The 17,823-nt window shown below is 39.9% G+C and overlaps 1 protein-coding gene across 2 annotated transcripts in view; it reads right to left on the bottom strand.

Annotated features, from left to right (window-relative positions):
• Positions 1-17,823, bottom strand: part of DNAJB14 (DnaJ heat shock protein family (Hsp40) member B14) — a 110,191-nt gene that overhangs the window by 30,805 nt on the left and 61,563 nt on the right. For both annotated transcript variants that reach the window (XM_036762939.1, XM_036762940.1), the window contains exon 3: positions 5,994-6,139. In XM_036762939.1, the coding sequence (XP_036618834.1) occupies positions 5,994-6,139 (146 nt within the window). The remainder of the gene's footprint in view (positions 1-5,993; positions 6,140-17,823) is intronic.

A 17,823-nucleotide genomic window follows, 5' to 3' on the forward strand; every position in this document is an offset into this window, starting at 1 on the left:
GTCAATGACTTGCTAAGGGAGACCCAAAAAAATACTGAAAAATACACTGAAGAAAACAACACCTTAAAAAATAGACTAACTCAAATGGCAAAAGAGCTCCAAAAAGCCAATGAGGAGAAGAATGCCTTGAAAGGCAGAATTAGCCAAATGGAAAAGGAGGTACAAAAGACCATTGAAGAAAATACTACTTTAAAAATTAGATTGGAGCAAGTGGAAGCTAGTGACTTTATGAGAAATCAAGATATTATAAAACAGAACCAAAGGAATGAAAAAATGGAAGACAATGTGAAATATCTCATTGGAAAAACCACTGACCTGGAAAATAGATCCAGGAGAGATAATTTTAAAATTATTGGTCTACCTGAAAGCCATGATCAAAAAAAGAGCCTAGATATCATCTTTCAAGAAATTATCAAGGAGAACTGCCCTGATATTCTAGAGCCATAGGGCAAAATAGAACTTGAAAGAATCCATCGATCGCCTCCTCAAATAGATCCCAAAAAGAAAACTCCTAGGAATATTGTCGCCAAATTCCAGAGCTCCCAGAACAAGAAGAAAATACTGCAAGCAGCCAGAAAGAAACAATTTGAGTATTGTGGAAACCCAATCAGAATAACCCAAGATCTGGCAGCCTCTACATTAAGAGATCGAAGAGCTTGGAATACGATATTCTGGAGGTCAATGGAGCTAGGATTAAAACCAAGAATCACCTACCCAGCAAAACTGAGTATCATGCTCCAAGGCAAAATATGGACTTTTAATAAAATAGAGGACTTTCAAGCTTTCTCAGTAAAAAGACCAGAACTGAATAGAAAATTTGACTTTCAAACACAAGAATCAAGAGAAGCATGAAAAGGTAATCAAGAAACAGAACAAGCAAAAGAAATTGCAAGGGACTTACTAAAGTTGAACTGTTTTGTTTACATTCCTACATGGAAAGATGATGTGTATGATTCAGGAGACCTCAGTATTAGGGTAGCTGAAGGGAATATGCATATATATGCATATGTTTATGTGTATATATATATATATATATATATATATATATATATATATATATATACATATACATATATATATATATAAATGAATGTGTATGTATGTATATATCTATGTGTGTATATATATCTATATATATACACACATACAGAGAAAGAGAGAGAGAGAGAGAAACAGAGAGAGAGAGAGAGAGAGAGAGAGAGAGAGAGAGAGAGAGAGAGGACACAGGGTGAGCTGAAGATGAAGGGAAGATATCTAAAAGAAATAAAATCAAATTAAGGGATGAGAGAGGAACATATTGAGACAGGGAGATAGGGAGAGACAGAATGGGGTGGATTATCTCACATAAAGTTGGCAAGAGGAAGCAGTTCTGTGGGAAGAGGGGAGAGGGCAGGTGAGGGGGGAATGAGTGAATCTTGCTCTCATCAGATGGGGCCTGAGGAGAGAACACCATACATACCCAATTGGGTATCTTACCCCACAGGAAAGAAGAGGGAAGAAGATTAAAAAAAAAAAGGGGGGGGGATGATGGAAGGGAGGGCAGATGGGGATGGAGGTAATCAAAAACAAACACTTTGGAAAGGGGACAGGTCAAGGGAGAAAATTCAATAAAGGGGGATGGATTGGGAAGGAGCAAAATATAGTTAGTCTTTCACAACATGAGTATTGTGGAAGGGTTATACATAATGATACACATGTGGCCTATGTTGAATTGCTTGACTTCTTGGGGAGGGTGGGTGGGAAGGGAGAAGAGGGAAGAATTTGGAACTCAAAGTTTTTAAAAACAGACGTTCAAAAACAAAGAAAAAAAAATTTTTGCATGCAACTAGAAAATAACATACACAGGCAATGGGGAGTAGAAATTTAGCCTGCCCTATAAGAGGGGAAGGGAAAAGGGGATGGGAGGGGAATGGGGTGACAGAAGGGAGGGTTGACTGGGGAACAGGGCAACCAGAATATACGCCATCCTGGAGTGGAGGGGGAGGGTAGAAATGGGGAGAAAATTTGTAATTCAAACTCTTGTGAAAACCAATGCTGAAAACTAAATATGTTAAATAAATAAATTAAATCAAAAAAAAAAGAAAAAAAAAACATAGCTATCAGAATATTTTTAACTTCTCACATTTGGGAAATTCTCAAATAGAAAAAAGAATAATAAAGATAATTTTTTCAAGGCTATACTTGAACACCATTATGAACCACTTATTACTTGATTTGTATTTAAGGAAAAATGAAACTTAATTTTCTTATGTAAGATGAGTGGCCTTCAGTAACTAAGCAAATTTTAAAAAATTTTAAAACTCTATATTGAATCAGAAATCATACTTTTTAAAAAATATTTCATTAGGCAGAACCCATGAAATAGCAGAGGGAAGAAGGGCTCCAGCCCAATACAGCCTGGATGGTCGCTGGGTAAGGTCTATCCCACGGAGCTGGGAGCAGAGCCCATCGTGAGCCGTGCCCGGACCAACCAGACCAGGAGCTGGGTGGGACAAGCCTTAGCACACTGAATCAGTGAGCTGTGGCAGTTACCAGCCTTCTCAACCCCCAAACACCAAAGACAACAGAGAAGGTTAGTGGGAAAAACTGCTGGGACAGAGTGAAAGGAGTTCGGGGTTGAGCCACCGCCTGGGGTGGGGGTGGCGGTGCAGTGGAGGAGGTGTAGCTCTGAGGCTGCAGCTGCTTCTGGCCCCAGGCCCATCTGGTGGGAGGAATTAAGTGGCAGATGTGAGCAGGAGTGCACAGCCAGCATAAATCTGAGTCCGGTTCGGCGGTTCTCGGGGGAGGAGTAGTGCTGGTGTGGCAGAGCTTGCTGTGTAGAAATAGCTCTGAAAACAACAGCGCAGCCCCTCAAGCTTGGGACAAAGTACTCTATACTCTACAAGCAGTCATACCCCCACGGAAAACTCAAGGGTCAAGTAAGTTGGCTGGGAACATGGCCAGGCAGCGAAAACAGTCACAGATTCAGACTCAGACTTTGGAATCTTTCTTTGGTGACAAAGAAGACCAAAACATACAGCCTAAAGAAGTCAACAAAGTCAAAGAGCCTACATCAAAAGCCTCCAAGAAAAACATGAACTGGTCTCAGGCCATGGAAGAGCTCAAAAGGCATTTGGAAAAGCAAGTAAGAGAAGTAGAGGAAAAATTGGGAAGAGAAATGAGAGTGATGCGAGAAAACCATGAAAAACAGGTCAATGTCTGGCTAAAGGAGACCCAAAAAAATACTGAAGAAAATAACACCTTAAAAAATAGACTAACTCAAATGGCAAAAGAGCTCCAAAAAGCCAATGAGGAGAAAAATGCCTTGAAAGGCAGAATTAGCCAAATGGAAAAGGAGGTCCAAAAGACCACTGAAAAAAATACTACCTTAAAAATTAGACTGGAGCAAGTGGAAGCTAGTGACTTGATGAGAAATCAAGATATTATCAAACAGAACCAAAGAAATGAAAAAAAAATGGAAGACAATGTGAAATATCTCATTGGAAAAACCACTGACCTGGAAAATAGATCCAAAAAATTATTGGACTACCTGAAAGCCAGGATCAAAGGAGGAGCCTAGATATCATCTTTCAAAAAATTATCAAGGAGAACTGCCCCGATATTCTAGAGCCAGAGGGTAAAATAGAAATTGAAAGAATCTACTGATTGCCTCCTCAAAAAGATCCCAAAAAGAAAACTCCTAGGAATATTGTTGCCAAATTCCAGAGCTCCCAGATCAAGGAGAAAATACTGCAAGCAGCCAGAAAGAAATAATTTGAGTATTGTGGAAACACAATCAGGATAACACAAGATCTAGCAGCTTCTACATTAAGGGATCAAAGGGCTTGGAATATGATATTCCAGAGGGCAATGGAGCTAGGATTAAAACCAAGAATCACCTACCCAGCAAAACTGAGTATCATGCTCCAAGGCAAAATACAGACTTTCAATAAAACAGAGGAATTTCGAGCTTTCTCAGTGAAAAGACCAGAGCTGGATAGAAAATTTGACTTTCAAACACAAGAATCAGGAGAAGCATGAAAAGGTAAACAAGACAGAGAAATCATAAGGGACTTACTAAAGTTGAACTGTTTTGTTTACATTCCTACATGGAAAGATAATGTGTATAATTCATGAGACCTCAGTATTAGGGTAGCTGAAGGGAATACACAAACACAGAGAGACAGAGGGCACAGGGTGAGTTGAATATGAAGGGATGACATCAAAAAAATTAAATTAAATTAAGGGGTGAAAGAGGAATATATTGAGAGAGGGAGAAAGGGAGACAGAAAGTGGGGTAAATTATCTCACATAAAAGTGGCAAGAAAAAGCAGTTCTGTAGGAAGGGAAGAGGGGGCAGGTGAGGGGGAATGAGTGAATCTTGCTCTCATTGCATTTGACCTGAGGAGGGAATAACACACACACTCAATTGGGTATCTTACCCCACAGGAAACAAAGACGAAGGAGATTAAAAAGGGGGGACAATAGAAAGGAGGGTAGACAGGAGGAGGAGGTAATCAAAAACAAACACTTTCGAAAAGGGACAGGGTCAAGGGAGAAAACTGAATAAAGGGGAATAGGATAGGAAGGAGCAAAATATAGTTAGTCTTTCACAACATGAGTATTGTGGAAGGGTTTTACATAATGACACTCATGTGGCCTATGTTGAATTGTTTGCCTTCTTAGGGAGGGTGGGTGGGGAGAGAAGAGGGGAGAGAATTTGGAACTCAAAGTTTTAAAAACAGATGGTGAAAAAAAAAAAGTTTTTGCATGCAACTACAAAATAAGATATACAGGCAATGGGGCATAGAAAGCTATCTTGCCCCACAAGAAAGTAAGGGAAAAGGGGATGGGAGGGAGTGATGTGACAGAAGGGAGGGCTGACTGGGGAACGGGGCAACCAGAATATATGCCATCTTGGAGTGGGGGGAGGGTAGAAATAGGGAAAAAATGTGTTACTCAAACTCTTGTGAAAATCAATGCTGAAAACTAAAAATATTAAATAAATTAAATAAAAAAAAAGAAAAAATATTTCATTAGCAGAAAGTTGCCAGTAATTAAGTTAGCAAAGCTGAATGGCTTTCTAGTTCTGGTTTTTTATGATTCAAGATAGCTATATGCAGCCTGGTAATATGAACCAACTGAAATGTCAGCTAAAATTTGATTGCTTTGGAATAACAGTTTTTTCTCCATAAAATTGATTACTTTAACTTAAGGGAAAAGAAAGCTAGTCAAAATAAGCTGACATTGAAATATATTTATATCACTAGTACCACTTCAGCAGTCAAATATTACCTATGTGTGTTTGCAACCTCCAAATGTCCTTAATGTCTTTTCTTAGCAAAAACTTCCAAGAAATAAAACTCTTTTTTGGAAAACATTTTTTAAAACAGATATAGTCATTCCATAGGACTAACTCTTCCACTCTCTTCAGAACATTTTACAGTTGTGGGGGCCAATTCACGTAGCTCCAAGAAACCAACAATGTAACAGTAAACACCAAATAATGCTTCAAACTTCCCAGTCCCTAATGGATGATGATCACAATACTAACTACACTCTTACTGGGAAAATGGGGAAGTGGATGTGAGCAGGTGACTCTATACCATAGTACATAATAGCCATTAAAATATTAAAATATATTTTTAAATACCAAACCTCTTACCTTGCTTTTTATCAACACAGAACTGACGACAGCCTGCCAACAATTCATGTATAAGCATTTAAATATTCATGTTTAGTAGGCTTGATTAGCCTAGAAATATCTTTAGGTGTTTAGCCTACTCAATTTACTTGGATCTACATCAAAATGAACACAATGCCTTTGTCAAATACCAAGTTATGCTTCTCTTTGGCTTCCATGCTTCTCTAAAGAACTTGATATGAACATCTTAATGAACTTTTCTAAAAACAATCTGATATTCAGAAACCTTCTAAAATGAATGCACTGAACTGGCTACTAACTCACTATTATCAGCGTACTTATGAACAATGCTTGAAAAGGTTTACTTTACTTTTAAAAGCATCTGTTGCTCCAGGTGCATGGTTTTTATCTGGATGAAACTTCAAAGCAAGCTTTCTGTAAGCTTTCTTCAAATCCTCGTCACCGGCATCTTTTGTAACTCCCAGTACTTCATAGTAATTTTTACACTTGTTTATGCTGTGAACAAGAAAATGTTATATAAAATAAATGTCAGAAGAAAACTTTATGCAACTTACATGAACTTTTAACTCAGCAGAAAAGTATAAATAACTATTTTTGCTCCCTTGCTTACCAAACACATTAAGACCTAGGTTATGGATTAGATGCACATATTTCTCAATTTGCTCCATTGTGTTCCAAGACCACACTCTATACCTCAAATTCTGTTCAGTTACTTTGGAAATGTAGGCAGAAGAACTGAGCAAGAATAAACATTCAGTACAAGCAGAATTTTTAAGACAGGCAACTCAAAGTTCATCACATTTGAAAGATAAGTGATACTACATCAAAGATAGTTGATACCACAATGAAATATTTGGGAATAAGAATAATTTGAAACTAAAATAATTACAGAGGAAAAATTTCTAAATGCCTTACAACTTTTGTTTTATTGTAAATTTTTAGCTAAGAATGAGCAACATAGGAAAAATTCAAGATGTAACATAAACAAATATAAAAAATTTGAATTTTCATATGGTTTAACACCAAGTGGAGTAGAGGGCTGGCAGGAAGGGAGGGAAGTTTCTTTATGTAGGTAAAATTCCTACTGAAATGAATTTTAGGGTATTTCCAAATTTGTTATAGCAGATTTAAAAAAAAAAAAGGGAGAGATGGGCCTAACTTTGTGGTGAAGGTAAGTCATGAAAATGAAAGAACATCCCTAGTAGTACCAAGAACAAAACAGAACAAAACAAAACATTAAAAGACTTGGAGGAAAACTGTCCCTCCCTCACAACTACAAGGCAAATTTTCTAGTGAGGATTTATGAATTAGCCAGGGAAAAATGGCATAGGATTGATACAATGATTGAGAAACTGCTTCCAGGAGTGGACAACCTGAGGCCTCAAGGCCATTTGTGGCCCTCTGACTGAATCCAAACTTCACAGAACAAATCCCTTTAATAAAAGGATTTGTTCTGTAAAACTTGGACTCGGTCAAAAGGCTGCACCCAAGGATCTAGAAGGCCACATGTAGCCTCGAGTTTGCAGGTTCCCCACCCCTGGATGAGAGAATTGATCTACTGAAGTAGATGGAATCTTATGATTGGAAAAAGGGCAAGAATGGTTAAAAGGAACCCGAAACTTATGGTGGGTGAGGATATGCTAACAGAACACTCAGAAGTCCAAAGTGAGTTCAAGTCACTCAGACAAACACAAATGACGGGCAAACGTAAAAAACTGGTGGCAAATTTAATTTCTGAATTTCTATTAGCGATCTTTGGAGAATATATGAGCTATTAAGGGAATGGAGACAGATAAATGTCTCCATGTTCCAAGAGGAAAAAATGGTAGATGATTCAAAATATACTAAGAGGAAAGGATGGTTAAAAGAATCTTCTCTCCTCCCCTTTTTTTAATTGGATATTTCCTAACTCTCAATCACCACTGATTCTCCTTAAAGATTAGACATGATTAAGCAATCAGCATCACAATTTCTTTCAGGATCCAGGATAGTGTATGTTCAGGGGAGGACCATCCATACAGCAAGAGCAAAGACAGTCCAAATAAAATCCTTGAGGAAAATGTCCAGCATGTTAAGTGGATGTTCCATTGAGAACTCATGGGAAGATACGGACAAAGAATTACTCAAGATGAAAAATCATGGATGAGCTGTGTTCTACATTTGAGAGAGAAGGATAATGGCCTCAATAATCCTTTAAATTATTAAAGTTCTTCAAACTATAGATTCAAGAGCCCGATATTGATTCCTGATAAAATTCCTGGAAAAATCATCAAAGAGGCAGTTTATGAGAAAAGAAGTGGTAACCTACATGGTTTCAATTAAGTCATACCAATTTGCTTTTCTGACAAGCATATAGCTAAAAGCCACGGTTGTATTTTATTATACTTGGAAATAAAACAGATTGATTTCAATTCACTAAACACTTATTAAGTACAAAGTACTATACTAAACAATGTGAATAAAAAGACAAGACTAAAAAAAAGTCCTTGCCCTCAAGGAAGTATATATTTTACCATGGGAGAGTACACGTACAGAAGTATGTAAACATCAATCACAGAGGATGAAAGTATTACAAACTGGCGGAGAGGGGGAAGGAAGGAGAGGAGTTGGGGAGAAAAGAAGAAAGGTGAGGTATTAGAGGTGGCAACTCAGCTAAGCATTGTGTGGGACAAACCACAGGCTCAAAATAAACAAAAACAGAGGTGTCTCGGTTTTCTCAAGGTAGAAACAAAACAGAAGCTTTATTTGATCAAGTCTCGCGAGAATTGGGCATCTCCCACTACCAGGGTGGGATGGTAGTGCAGAGAGGCAAGGGGGAGAAGGCAAGCAAGGGGATATATAACCTTGTACAAACAATTCTAAGAAATTCCACCCCTAGAGGCTGGAACCCTGTCCCTATTTGCTGGGACAGGTGGCCTCACAATCTATCCCAGAGTAAGTTTATCCAATACTAGCACAGAAACTACAGAATTACCTTATAGGGAAATCTCAATGTTAAGATGATGGCATGCGAGTAGGCTAGGGGAGGGGGAGAGGGGGAGACCACCTGATTTCCCCGAAATCATATGATTTACAGGAAAACGAAACTTAGGCCTAGTGAGGTCTACATCCTAACTAAATTTGTACTATCTGAGTATTACCTTGCTTGATTTATTCATGGGAAGCTTTCACAAACAATCTTGTATCCCACACAAAATCCCCCCTCTTATTCCATAGTTGAAAGCTTCCCACGCCAATTCATATACACTGCTTCAACTGCACGATCCAACTCGTTGCTCTGCTCTAGCGGGTCCTCCTGCTCAACTGGTTCCCATTCCCCCCTTTAAGGAACATCAGTCTGATAGATCCACTGGCTGTACCTTCTAACTTAATCATCTTTGATAGAGTCCTTATTATCATTCTGGTAATCAATTGCAGCATACACAGGAGGCAAATTGGAAGGAGCACAGCTCCACTTATAGCTATTAGCAATCTTATGGATCAAGTAGGGGTTCAGGGTTCATGCGTTCAGTCAGTGGGAGGTTTATGCCCCAGATGTATTTTTAATGGGTCCCCCTGGGACGAGGGTTCAACAGTCCATTCGCCGGGCGGCTTAGTAGATGTCTTCACTCGGGAGTGATGGGTCCAGCCTCGCTCTGTGGTCCACACCGCGGTGTCCGATGTCAACAGGACTTGGAAAGGCCCCTCCCAGGTCGGGGCAAGCTTTTCCTCCTTCCACATCTGGATCAGGATCCAGTCTTCTAGTTGGTACTTATGCAACGGAAAGCCTAAAGGTGGGGTCTGAGCAATCAACCCCTTAGTCTGTAAAATACGGAGGTGTTTTGCCAAGGCAGATACATATTCCCTTAAAAAACCTATCTTCCTGTTCATATATAGGATCCCAAGTTTCTCCTCTTCCTCGATAAGGGTGACCAAATAGGGGTTCATAAGGAAACAACCCCACGTCCCTTCGAGGTTTAGTACGTATTCTGAGTAGGGCCAGGGGGAGACACTTAGTCCAAGGTAACTGCGTTTCTAACATCAACTTCATAAGCTGTCTCTTGGTCTCCCGATTCATCCTTTCTACCTTGCCTGATGAGGGAGGATGCCAAGGAGTATGAAACTCCCATGTAATACCCAAGGCTTGCATAAGGAGCTGCTGGATCTTACCCGCAAAATGAGTCCCCTGGTCCGAGTCAATTCGTTCCACCATCCCATACCATGGGATTATTTGTTCCAGCAAAATCTTACATACCATAGGGGCAGTAGCCCGGGGCAAGGGAAAAGCCTCCACCCAAGATGCCAGATGGTCCACTACGACCAGCAGGTATTTGAGACGGCCTATGGGGGGGCAGCTCAGTAAAGTCCACCTGTATGCTTTGAAACGGCCGAAGACCTGGTGGCCTTCCACCGATCCGGGGTTCGGCACAAAGCAGTCCCGTTCGCCCTTCAACAAACAAGGCAGCCCTGTACCAACTGTCTTGCTAGGGTGTAAAGGCCGGTTGACACATACCGCATGAGAACAGCATCGCACAGGCTCTGGACATCCCAGGGACTGCCCTGGTATAAATGGTGAAGGACCTGCCTCATACCTGACTTGGTCAGTACCTCTCTTCCATCTGGGAGATACCATCGGCCTTCCCGCTTCTCGGCCCCTAAAGATGACACCTCCTTCTGTTCTTCTGTAGTAAAGGTTGGGGAAGGAAGACTCGGAGGAAAAGAGGGAATTAGTACCAGCAAATGTTCGGGTAGTTCAGATTCTATAGCTCCTATTTTCTGTGCTTCCTCATCTGCCAGGCGGTTACCTCTAACCTCAAAGGATTGTCTGGATTGATGACTATTCACATGGATTATTGATATATTTTTTGGTAATAATAAGTTTTCTAACACTTGAGAGACCAAGGCGATGTGGGCCAGGTCTCATCCTTTATTATTTATCATCCCCCCTTTCCTCCCATATTTTCCAAAAATTTTAAGCATGCATGATATTAATCAAATAACAAAATAACATTCTCACATTGCTTAAGGAACATCTACAAAGTGAGTTCTAAGTGGCTTGTATGCATTTCTACTCTTCTTCATAAAGCTTTACTAAGTTGGCGCAAAAGTCCATAAGTAACACTAATTTCAAAGCATCATAACAAAGTTTCTAGTTATAGCAGAATTCCTAAATATTACAAAGTTTCTTAGTCAAAGAGGTGTTGTAATAGAATCTCACATTGACAGCAGTAAGAGAGTGATCATAGGAAAATACTACTGCTCTTAGATTCCTTTTAGACAAAGGGAACATCTTAAAGTGAGCCTTAAGCAGTTTGTTTAAATTTCTGTACCTGCCCTAGTTCTAGATAAAATAATATTAGATTGCCCAGTAAGATAACACAAAAAGAGCTCATATCTTTTACTGACTACTTGCTCTGATCACAGAAATTTGCTATAGAAGGAAAAAAAAGGCAGGGACATGTGATATGTCAAATATTACAGGATAAAACATCCTTGGCTCTTGTTTATAATCCAGATATAGTTTTGATTCCTCAGTTATGTAGTATCTCTGCCACCACATTGCTACACTCCGAAATAGGTGGGAAACTTCCTTTTCAAAGGAACACAGGGGGAAACTGAGGCCAGGAGGATCCCATCCTAGACTGAGGCTAAGATTGTCCCCCCGGCTTTTGTCCCAAATGCAGATCTCCACCGTTAACAGTATGGATCACATTCTTTCTGAGTAGCTTGTGGCATTTCTCTCAGATACTGATGTAATGTAGACAACTATACCCAGATTCAAACTCAAAACAAAAGTAGTTATAGTCCCAAGTGCCTTTTAACCTTAAACAGCAAGTCCCAGCAGTCACAGCTTAGAGTCAGATACGGAGCTGCAATAAGCAGCAAAGATTTACCAGGACTCACATACATAAGGGATTTAATTAAATATTCTCGTTCTCCACTTTAAATTTGTCGTGGTGTAAAAGCCAAATATTAGAATCCTTTCTATCTATTGTACATAAACTTTTAATTTCTCAGCAAGCTAAGTTCAGTGTTTAGGACCTACATAACTCAAAGAAGTTCTTTGTCTGGGGCTGATGACCTTGCCCATGCAGATAGTTTTCCAGGTGCCTTGGCAATTTTACAAAATAAGGAGAAGTAACATGGACCCCAAGAAGGGGTTAAATAGAAAAACCTTGGGTCTGTTTGCTATCTTTTGCTGTTTCTCTGAGCACACTTATTCAAGGTCGAGGCTTTCTAAAAATCATACAATGGATTTTACAAACCCCCCCCCTTTTTTTTAATCTCTCCTTCTCAGAAACAGCTCATAATTTATCCTGATATTATTAATTCCTAAGTGCTAAACAATTCCCAAATTTTGATCACCAAACCTTTTCCACATAATTGAGAATAAAAACCAAAACTAAACGTACTCTGGTAAATACTATCTCTAAGCAATAACATCAACAGCTTAATTAATGATCTCACAAATTTCCTAAATGATAGCAAAACAAAGACAAAATTTGGTAATTGAAGATTTCTTAAATTACAATTCTTAACCTAATAACATTTAGATTGTAAAAGAAATTGCTTCTCTAACAACACAGATGATACAGCTGCTTACCAAGTTATGCAATAAGAAAAATTTTAGACATATAACAATATCATAAACAATTATCATCTATTTAAACTTGAAAACCAAAACCAATTAGTTTCCATTGTGGTGGCTTTACCTCAGTCAGATATGGCCCCGAACTGCCTGATACAGAGAATCATTCATCTCATCACCAAAACTTTCCAGTGAAGAAAATCCACATAAGGTTAATAAATATGAAGCAATTATTTTTAACTTGAAACAGTGTACATTCAAATAGCATTTATTCTACACCAAGCATTGTGCCAAGCACCTTTACAATCATGCGATCTTTGTAATACCCCTGGGAATGGATTCCACCACCATCCCCTTATTGAACAGTGAACTACAGTAAATAGAATTTTCTTGGGGCTATATAGTTAATAAATTTCTCAATGCCAAACAACAATATGCACTTTTCCTAGAAAATTATTCAAATATGCATTTCTAAGTTCCATTCACATTACAAATAGTTTGCAATCACCTGTTATAATTAGATCAGTTTAAAATGTGCTGGGCCAGTAACTACTTCTTTCTGCCCCAGGTAAAAAGGAAGCCTAAGAAATTTGAATCGTTGTCAACAAGGTATAGTCAGCCTCCCTTCCAGGCGGAGGGGGGTTGATAATTAATTGAACAGCAACAATAATAACTCACAACAATCAATATCTTTACCCTAATTAATATCCATATAAGATTTAATAGAACCCACCCACAAATCTAGCCCAAAAGATGGATGGACATAATTTCTTTTATCTCTTCAGAACTTTCTTGGTCTTTAACATTAAGACAGCAATCCCAAATAACCTAGTTAACAATCTTACGAGTAAGTGCTGGCTGAATTGTTTTAGCTGTGACCTTCCATTAACTACAGGTAAAGTAGAAAATACCTGGTCTTCTAAACGGCAATTAAGGCTGAGGAAGTAACTTAACCAGTTTTACACAATTGTTTTCATATCATTTTTTTGTCTTCTTTTCTGCAACAAAATTCAGATTAATAATTGCTTTGTCTAACACTATCTTCGGTTACTTAGGTTTTGCAATATAGGACATTTTACTACAATTTAGAAGCACACTAATAGTACAAATAGAAAGATTTTCAGATGGCATTAATTGCATTCCCAAGTCATTGCATATTTTAGGCTTACCAAGCATAGAGGCTTTTCTTCTCTCCTCATAGTTGCAGAGCCTAGCTGTGGACTGAAGTGGGGGGCAAATGGGGGGGAAGGTGCTGGGAAGCTGCGGAGTCCAGCACCTGAATTAAAGGTCTAAGGAGTCATTTAGGAGGGTCTCTGAGAGATCTTTACTCTCTAACAGGGGTTGTCGGGTTTGGAAGACTAGGAGCAAAAATTCCAGGTTCCAGTGGTGGGGGGCGGCAATTGCCTAGAAGTGTGGGCTCCAGGGCTGTTGTCAGTGGGGTAATTATTTTTGAAAAGGAGCCAACTCTCTATTGTATATTCGCAGCCGAATCGCTTTTTAAACTTTTCAAGTAACAAACTTAGGAAAATCACAGCAAGTTAGAAATATCTATATCTATTGAGCTAATTCCTATTCTAGGAAGTATTTGTTTCTCAGGAATGCAATAAGCAACAGTCTTTTGGGTAAAATATGTTCAGATTGGCTGTCATTCTCTGGTCATATTTCTCTATTTTGGAAGCTTTAAGCCATTTTTAAATTCAAATAGGAACAAGGGTCACTAAATTGCACATAAGGATCTCTGCAGTTGTATGTAAAAAAAGTACTTACTAACTCTATAGATTTATTTAATACCTTTACGTTATTAAATATTTTCCAGTTCTATTTGTAGGATCATTACTTAAAGTTCGTAAGTCTGAAAACTGGGAAACCATAATTACAATGCATCGTAGTACACATTCTAGATTTTTCCTTTTCTCCTCATACTAGGGAGCTCAAAGTGTCTCTTTTTCATATCTATGCATTTTCCGAATTTGCCTTAGTACCAAATAGCATAATAAATTCTGAGCATCAAATTAGAAGTAACACATTTCACTTAAATTTAAGGGAAAAGTTCCCGCTTTCTTTCTTATCTCTCCACATTCCAAATTGGCCAGATCTGGGATGGAGGGAGACAGAAAGAGCATATATATATCATTTTTTTTGAAAACAACTTCCCAAAAGTTTCCACCTTGCACTCTCAAAACCTCTATTCACACTATTTGTGCAAATAGATTATGCCTTTTTTAAACTTCCTTCACATGTCTCTTCCCTACATGGTTAAACTTTCTTGCCTTTCCTTTCTGGTGGACTTTGATGAAAGCCCTGTAAAACTGCACATACCTTATTTCTTTCTAATTCTGACCTGACACTCCTCTTTACCTTGCCTTTTCCATCACATAACTTAAACAAGAAAACATTTTTCTCTCTCTTTCTCTCTCCCTCGCTCTCCCGCTCCTCTGCATGCCAGGAGGAGTCAGGGAGGGAGAGAAAGCCAGATAGTGGACATTACAGGGTGTCAGATTACACACACACAGAAGCACAGATACAGACAGACACAGACACAAAGATACAGAAATCCAAAAGCTTTTTGTTTTTCGTTTTCCCTGGGAGAGCTTTCCTCAAAACACCAGGAAAAATCCATCCCACCCACCTAGGTCAAATATTTTAAGAGCTCTTGTCTATGGCCATTTTCCTTTCTACTTTTGTTGTTCATTCCAATTTTGCAATCGATTGCCTAGAGGTACCTCACATTTGTGCTCCGACTGCACAGACTTAGATTGGTTTTCCCCATAATTTGGTTGGGAGCCGTCGCCGCATTCCCCGAGTCCGAGACTCAACAGAACTTAGCTGAACGGGGAGGGCACACATGCCTCAACTCCCCAGGGGGCAGCTACTCCCCCGAAGTCCCCCGCGAAGCGTTCTCGAGAGCGTCCTTGCATTGGGGTCATATCCCACCCTAATTTGGTCGGGAGCCATCGCCGCACTCCCCGAGTCAGAGACTCAACAGACTCACCCCCAGACCTCTGAGTGCTTACCTTCAGAGAGTATGCGTACTTGGTTATGACTTCAACACACACCACACCGGCCGGCCGGACTTTTCTCTTATCTCTTACTTTTTGGAATGTCGGAACCTACCACAGCTTCTGTTCCTCCGAGTCCCTCTCTTTGGGATTTTCCCCCAACTGGGTGGAGCCCCACACCAGGACCAGGAACCCCCAATAAATCTTTGTGGTGCGCGCTGGATCCTGCTCCCTGGTGAGGAGAACCCCCCCCAATCGAGGGGATCCCGGACGAGCCCCCAACTGTGTGGGACAAACCACAGGCTCAAAATAAACAAAAACAGAGGTGTCTCGGTTTTCTCAAGGTAGAAACAAAACAGAAGCTTTATTTGATCAAGTCTCGCGAGAATTGGGCATCTCCCACTACCAGGGTGGGATGGTAGTGCAGAGAGGCAAGGGGGAGAAGGCAAGCAAGGGGATATATAACCTTGTACAAACAATTCTAAGAAATTCCACCCCTAGAGGCTGGAACCCTGTCCCTATTTGCTGGGACAGGTGGCCTCACAATCTATCCCAGAGTAAGTTTATCCAATACTAGCACAGAAACTACAGAATTACCTTATAGGGAAATCTCAATGTTAAGATGACGGCATGCGAGTAGGCTAGGGGAGGGGGAGAGGGGGAGACCACCTGATTTCCCCGAAATCATATGATTTACAGGAAAACGAAACTTAGGCCTAGTGAGGTCTACATCCTAACTAAATTTGTACTATCTGAGTATTACCTTGCTTGATTTATTCATGGGAAGCTTTCACAAACAATCTTGTATCCCACACAGCATCAAAAGAACACTGAGATTCTAAGAGGTGGTAATGAGAAAAGAATGCATTTCTGTGCAGGGGGGACAAGCTGTGCAGAATGCAGACGCAAGCCTACAGAACTTTGCTTGGCGCTCTTAGGAAATATGAAATGAGTCTGGAAAGATGGGTGAGAACCAGACTGTGCAGGATTTTAAATGCAAGTCTGAAGAGATCATATTTGCTCCTAGTGGCGACAGGGAGTCACTGAAGAAACCTGAACAGAGAAGGGAAGTGGGCAGACTTGGGGCCTTTGGAACATTTATGTGACAAACTATGTGGAAGATTAACCAGAAAGGGGAAGACACTGGAAGGGAGGACAGCTGGTAGATTGTTGCAGTTAATTCAGGTACAAGGTGACAAAGGATAGTAGTCTGAGAATGGAAAGAAGGGGACAGGTGGTAAGAGATGATTGGAGGTAGAATTAACAAGGCTTTCCACCTGGCGGAACATGAGGGGAGTAAGGAAGAGGGAATCAAGGCAGAAAGATGATGCGGCACTTGATAGAAGTAAGGAAGGTTTGGAGTAGTGGTAGGTTTAGAGAGGAAGAAAAAGGTCCATTTTTAGCAATTTGAGATGTCTATGAGACATTCAGTTGGAGAAATTCAACAGAAAATTGGTAACTAGAGAGACACTGGGGCTGGATTTGTCGATTTGGGAGTCATTTATATAGAGATCAGAATGGAAACTGATTAGGCTAGCGATCACCAAGAAAGAGTATAGAGAGAGAGAAGTAGGGATTCAAAAATATCTCAACAACTTAGACAACAGGGAAAGTAAAGAGTAAGACAGAAAAAAGATTTTAAAAGCTATCAAATGGAAGGATTAGTCTTGTTCCGCTTGAACACAGAGGGTATATCCAGGAACAATGATTTTAGGTTGCAAAGAGGGAAGTTTAGGTTTGAGGTTAGGAATATCTTCCTAACAAATGAGAGCTTTCCAAAGTAGAATGAACTGGCTCCTACAACAGCAGGTTCCTCCTCACTAAGATCTTAAAATAAAACTGCATGACAACTTGTCAGGGCTGCAGGAGAAGGAATTTTTTTTCTACTATGCCTTGGACTAGAGAACCTCTGTGATCTATTTTGGATTCTGTGATTCTAGAAAGAGCCCCGATGAGGATCCATGTTGAATTGGCAGAGAAGACTGGATGATGATTCCCAGTTGAAGAAACTGACATGGAAAAACCTTTGCCCAGATGCAGGCTTTCACCTTACTCTCCCACCATCTTTGTGGCCTTCACTCCCCATTTCTTTCGCACCAGAAACCTGGGTTCTGCTGCAGGAACTATCCTGGGCTCTGATGGGTAAGCTTTACCTTTTTACGAGGACCCAGGCTTCCAGACCAGTCCACCACTTATATGCCCTTTTCCTTTCTTTTCTTCACCCATCAGAATGCTTGAGCACAGTTACTGTCTTGCTGGCTTAAATTTCTATCTCTAGGCTTATCCATCTGTTCAGATCTTGATGGCTCTCTATTGGCCTCTAGACAATTTCCCCTTCTTTCTAGGCGTTCAGTACCAGACTCACAGTCTTCTTCTCCACACCCATCCCTGCTTTTTTACTTGGGTAATTCAAATAACATGTTGATGTCCCTTCAAATAGCTTTGCTTCCTAAGATTTAAATCTCTAGCATCTTCATTCCTCTTCAGCCACAAAGGAAGACATAGCCTTGACCTTATCATCAAACATAAATGTTTCACCTCCAAAATCTGTCATTTTGAAGTTCTTCATGACTTTTTGTCTCTCTAGCTGCTCTCATCCATCCTTATCACAT

The sequence above is a fragment of the Trichosurus vulpecula genome, chromosome 6, assembly GCF_011100635.1.
Source record: "Trichosurus vulpecula isolate mTriVul1 chromosome 6, mTriVul1.pri, whole genome shotgun sequence".
NCBI lineage: Eukaryota > Metazoa > Chordata > Mammalia > Diprotodontia > Phalangeridae > Trichosurus > Trichosurus vulpecula.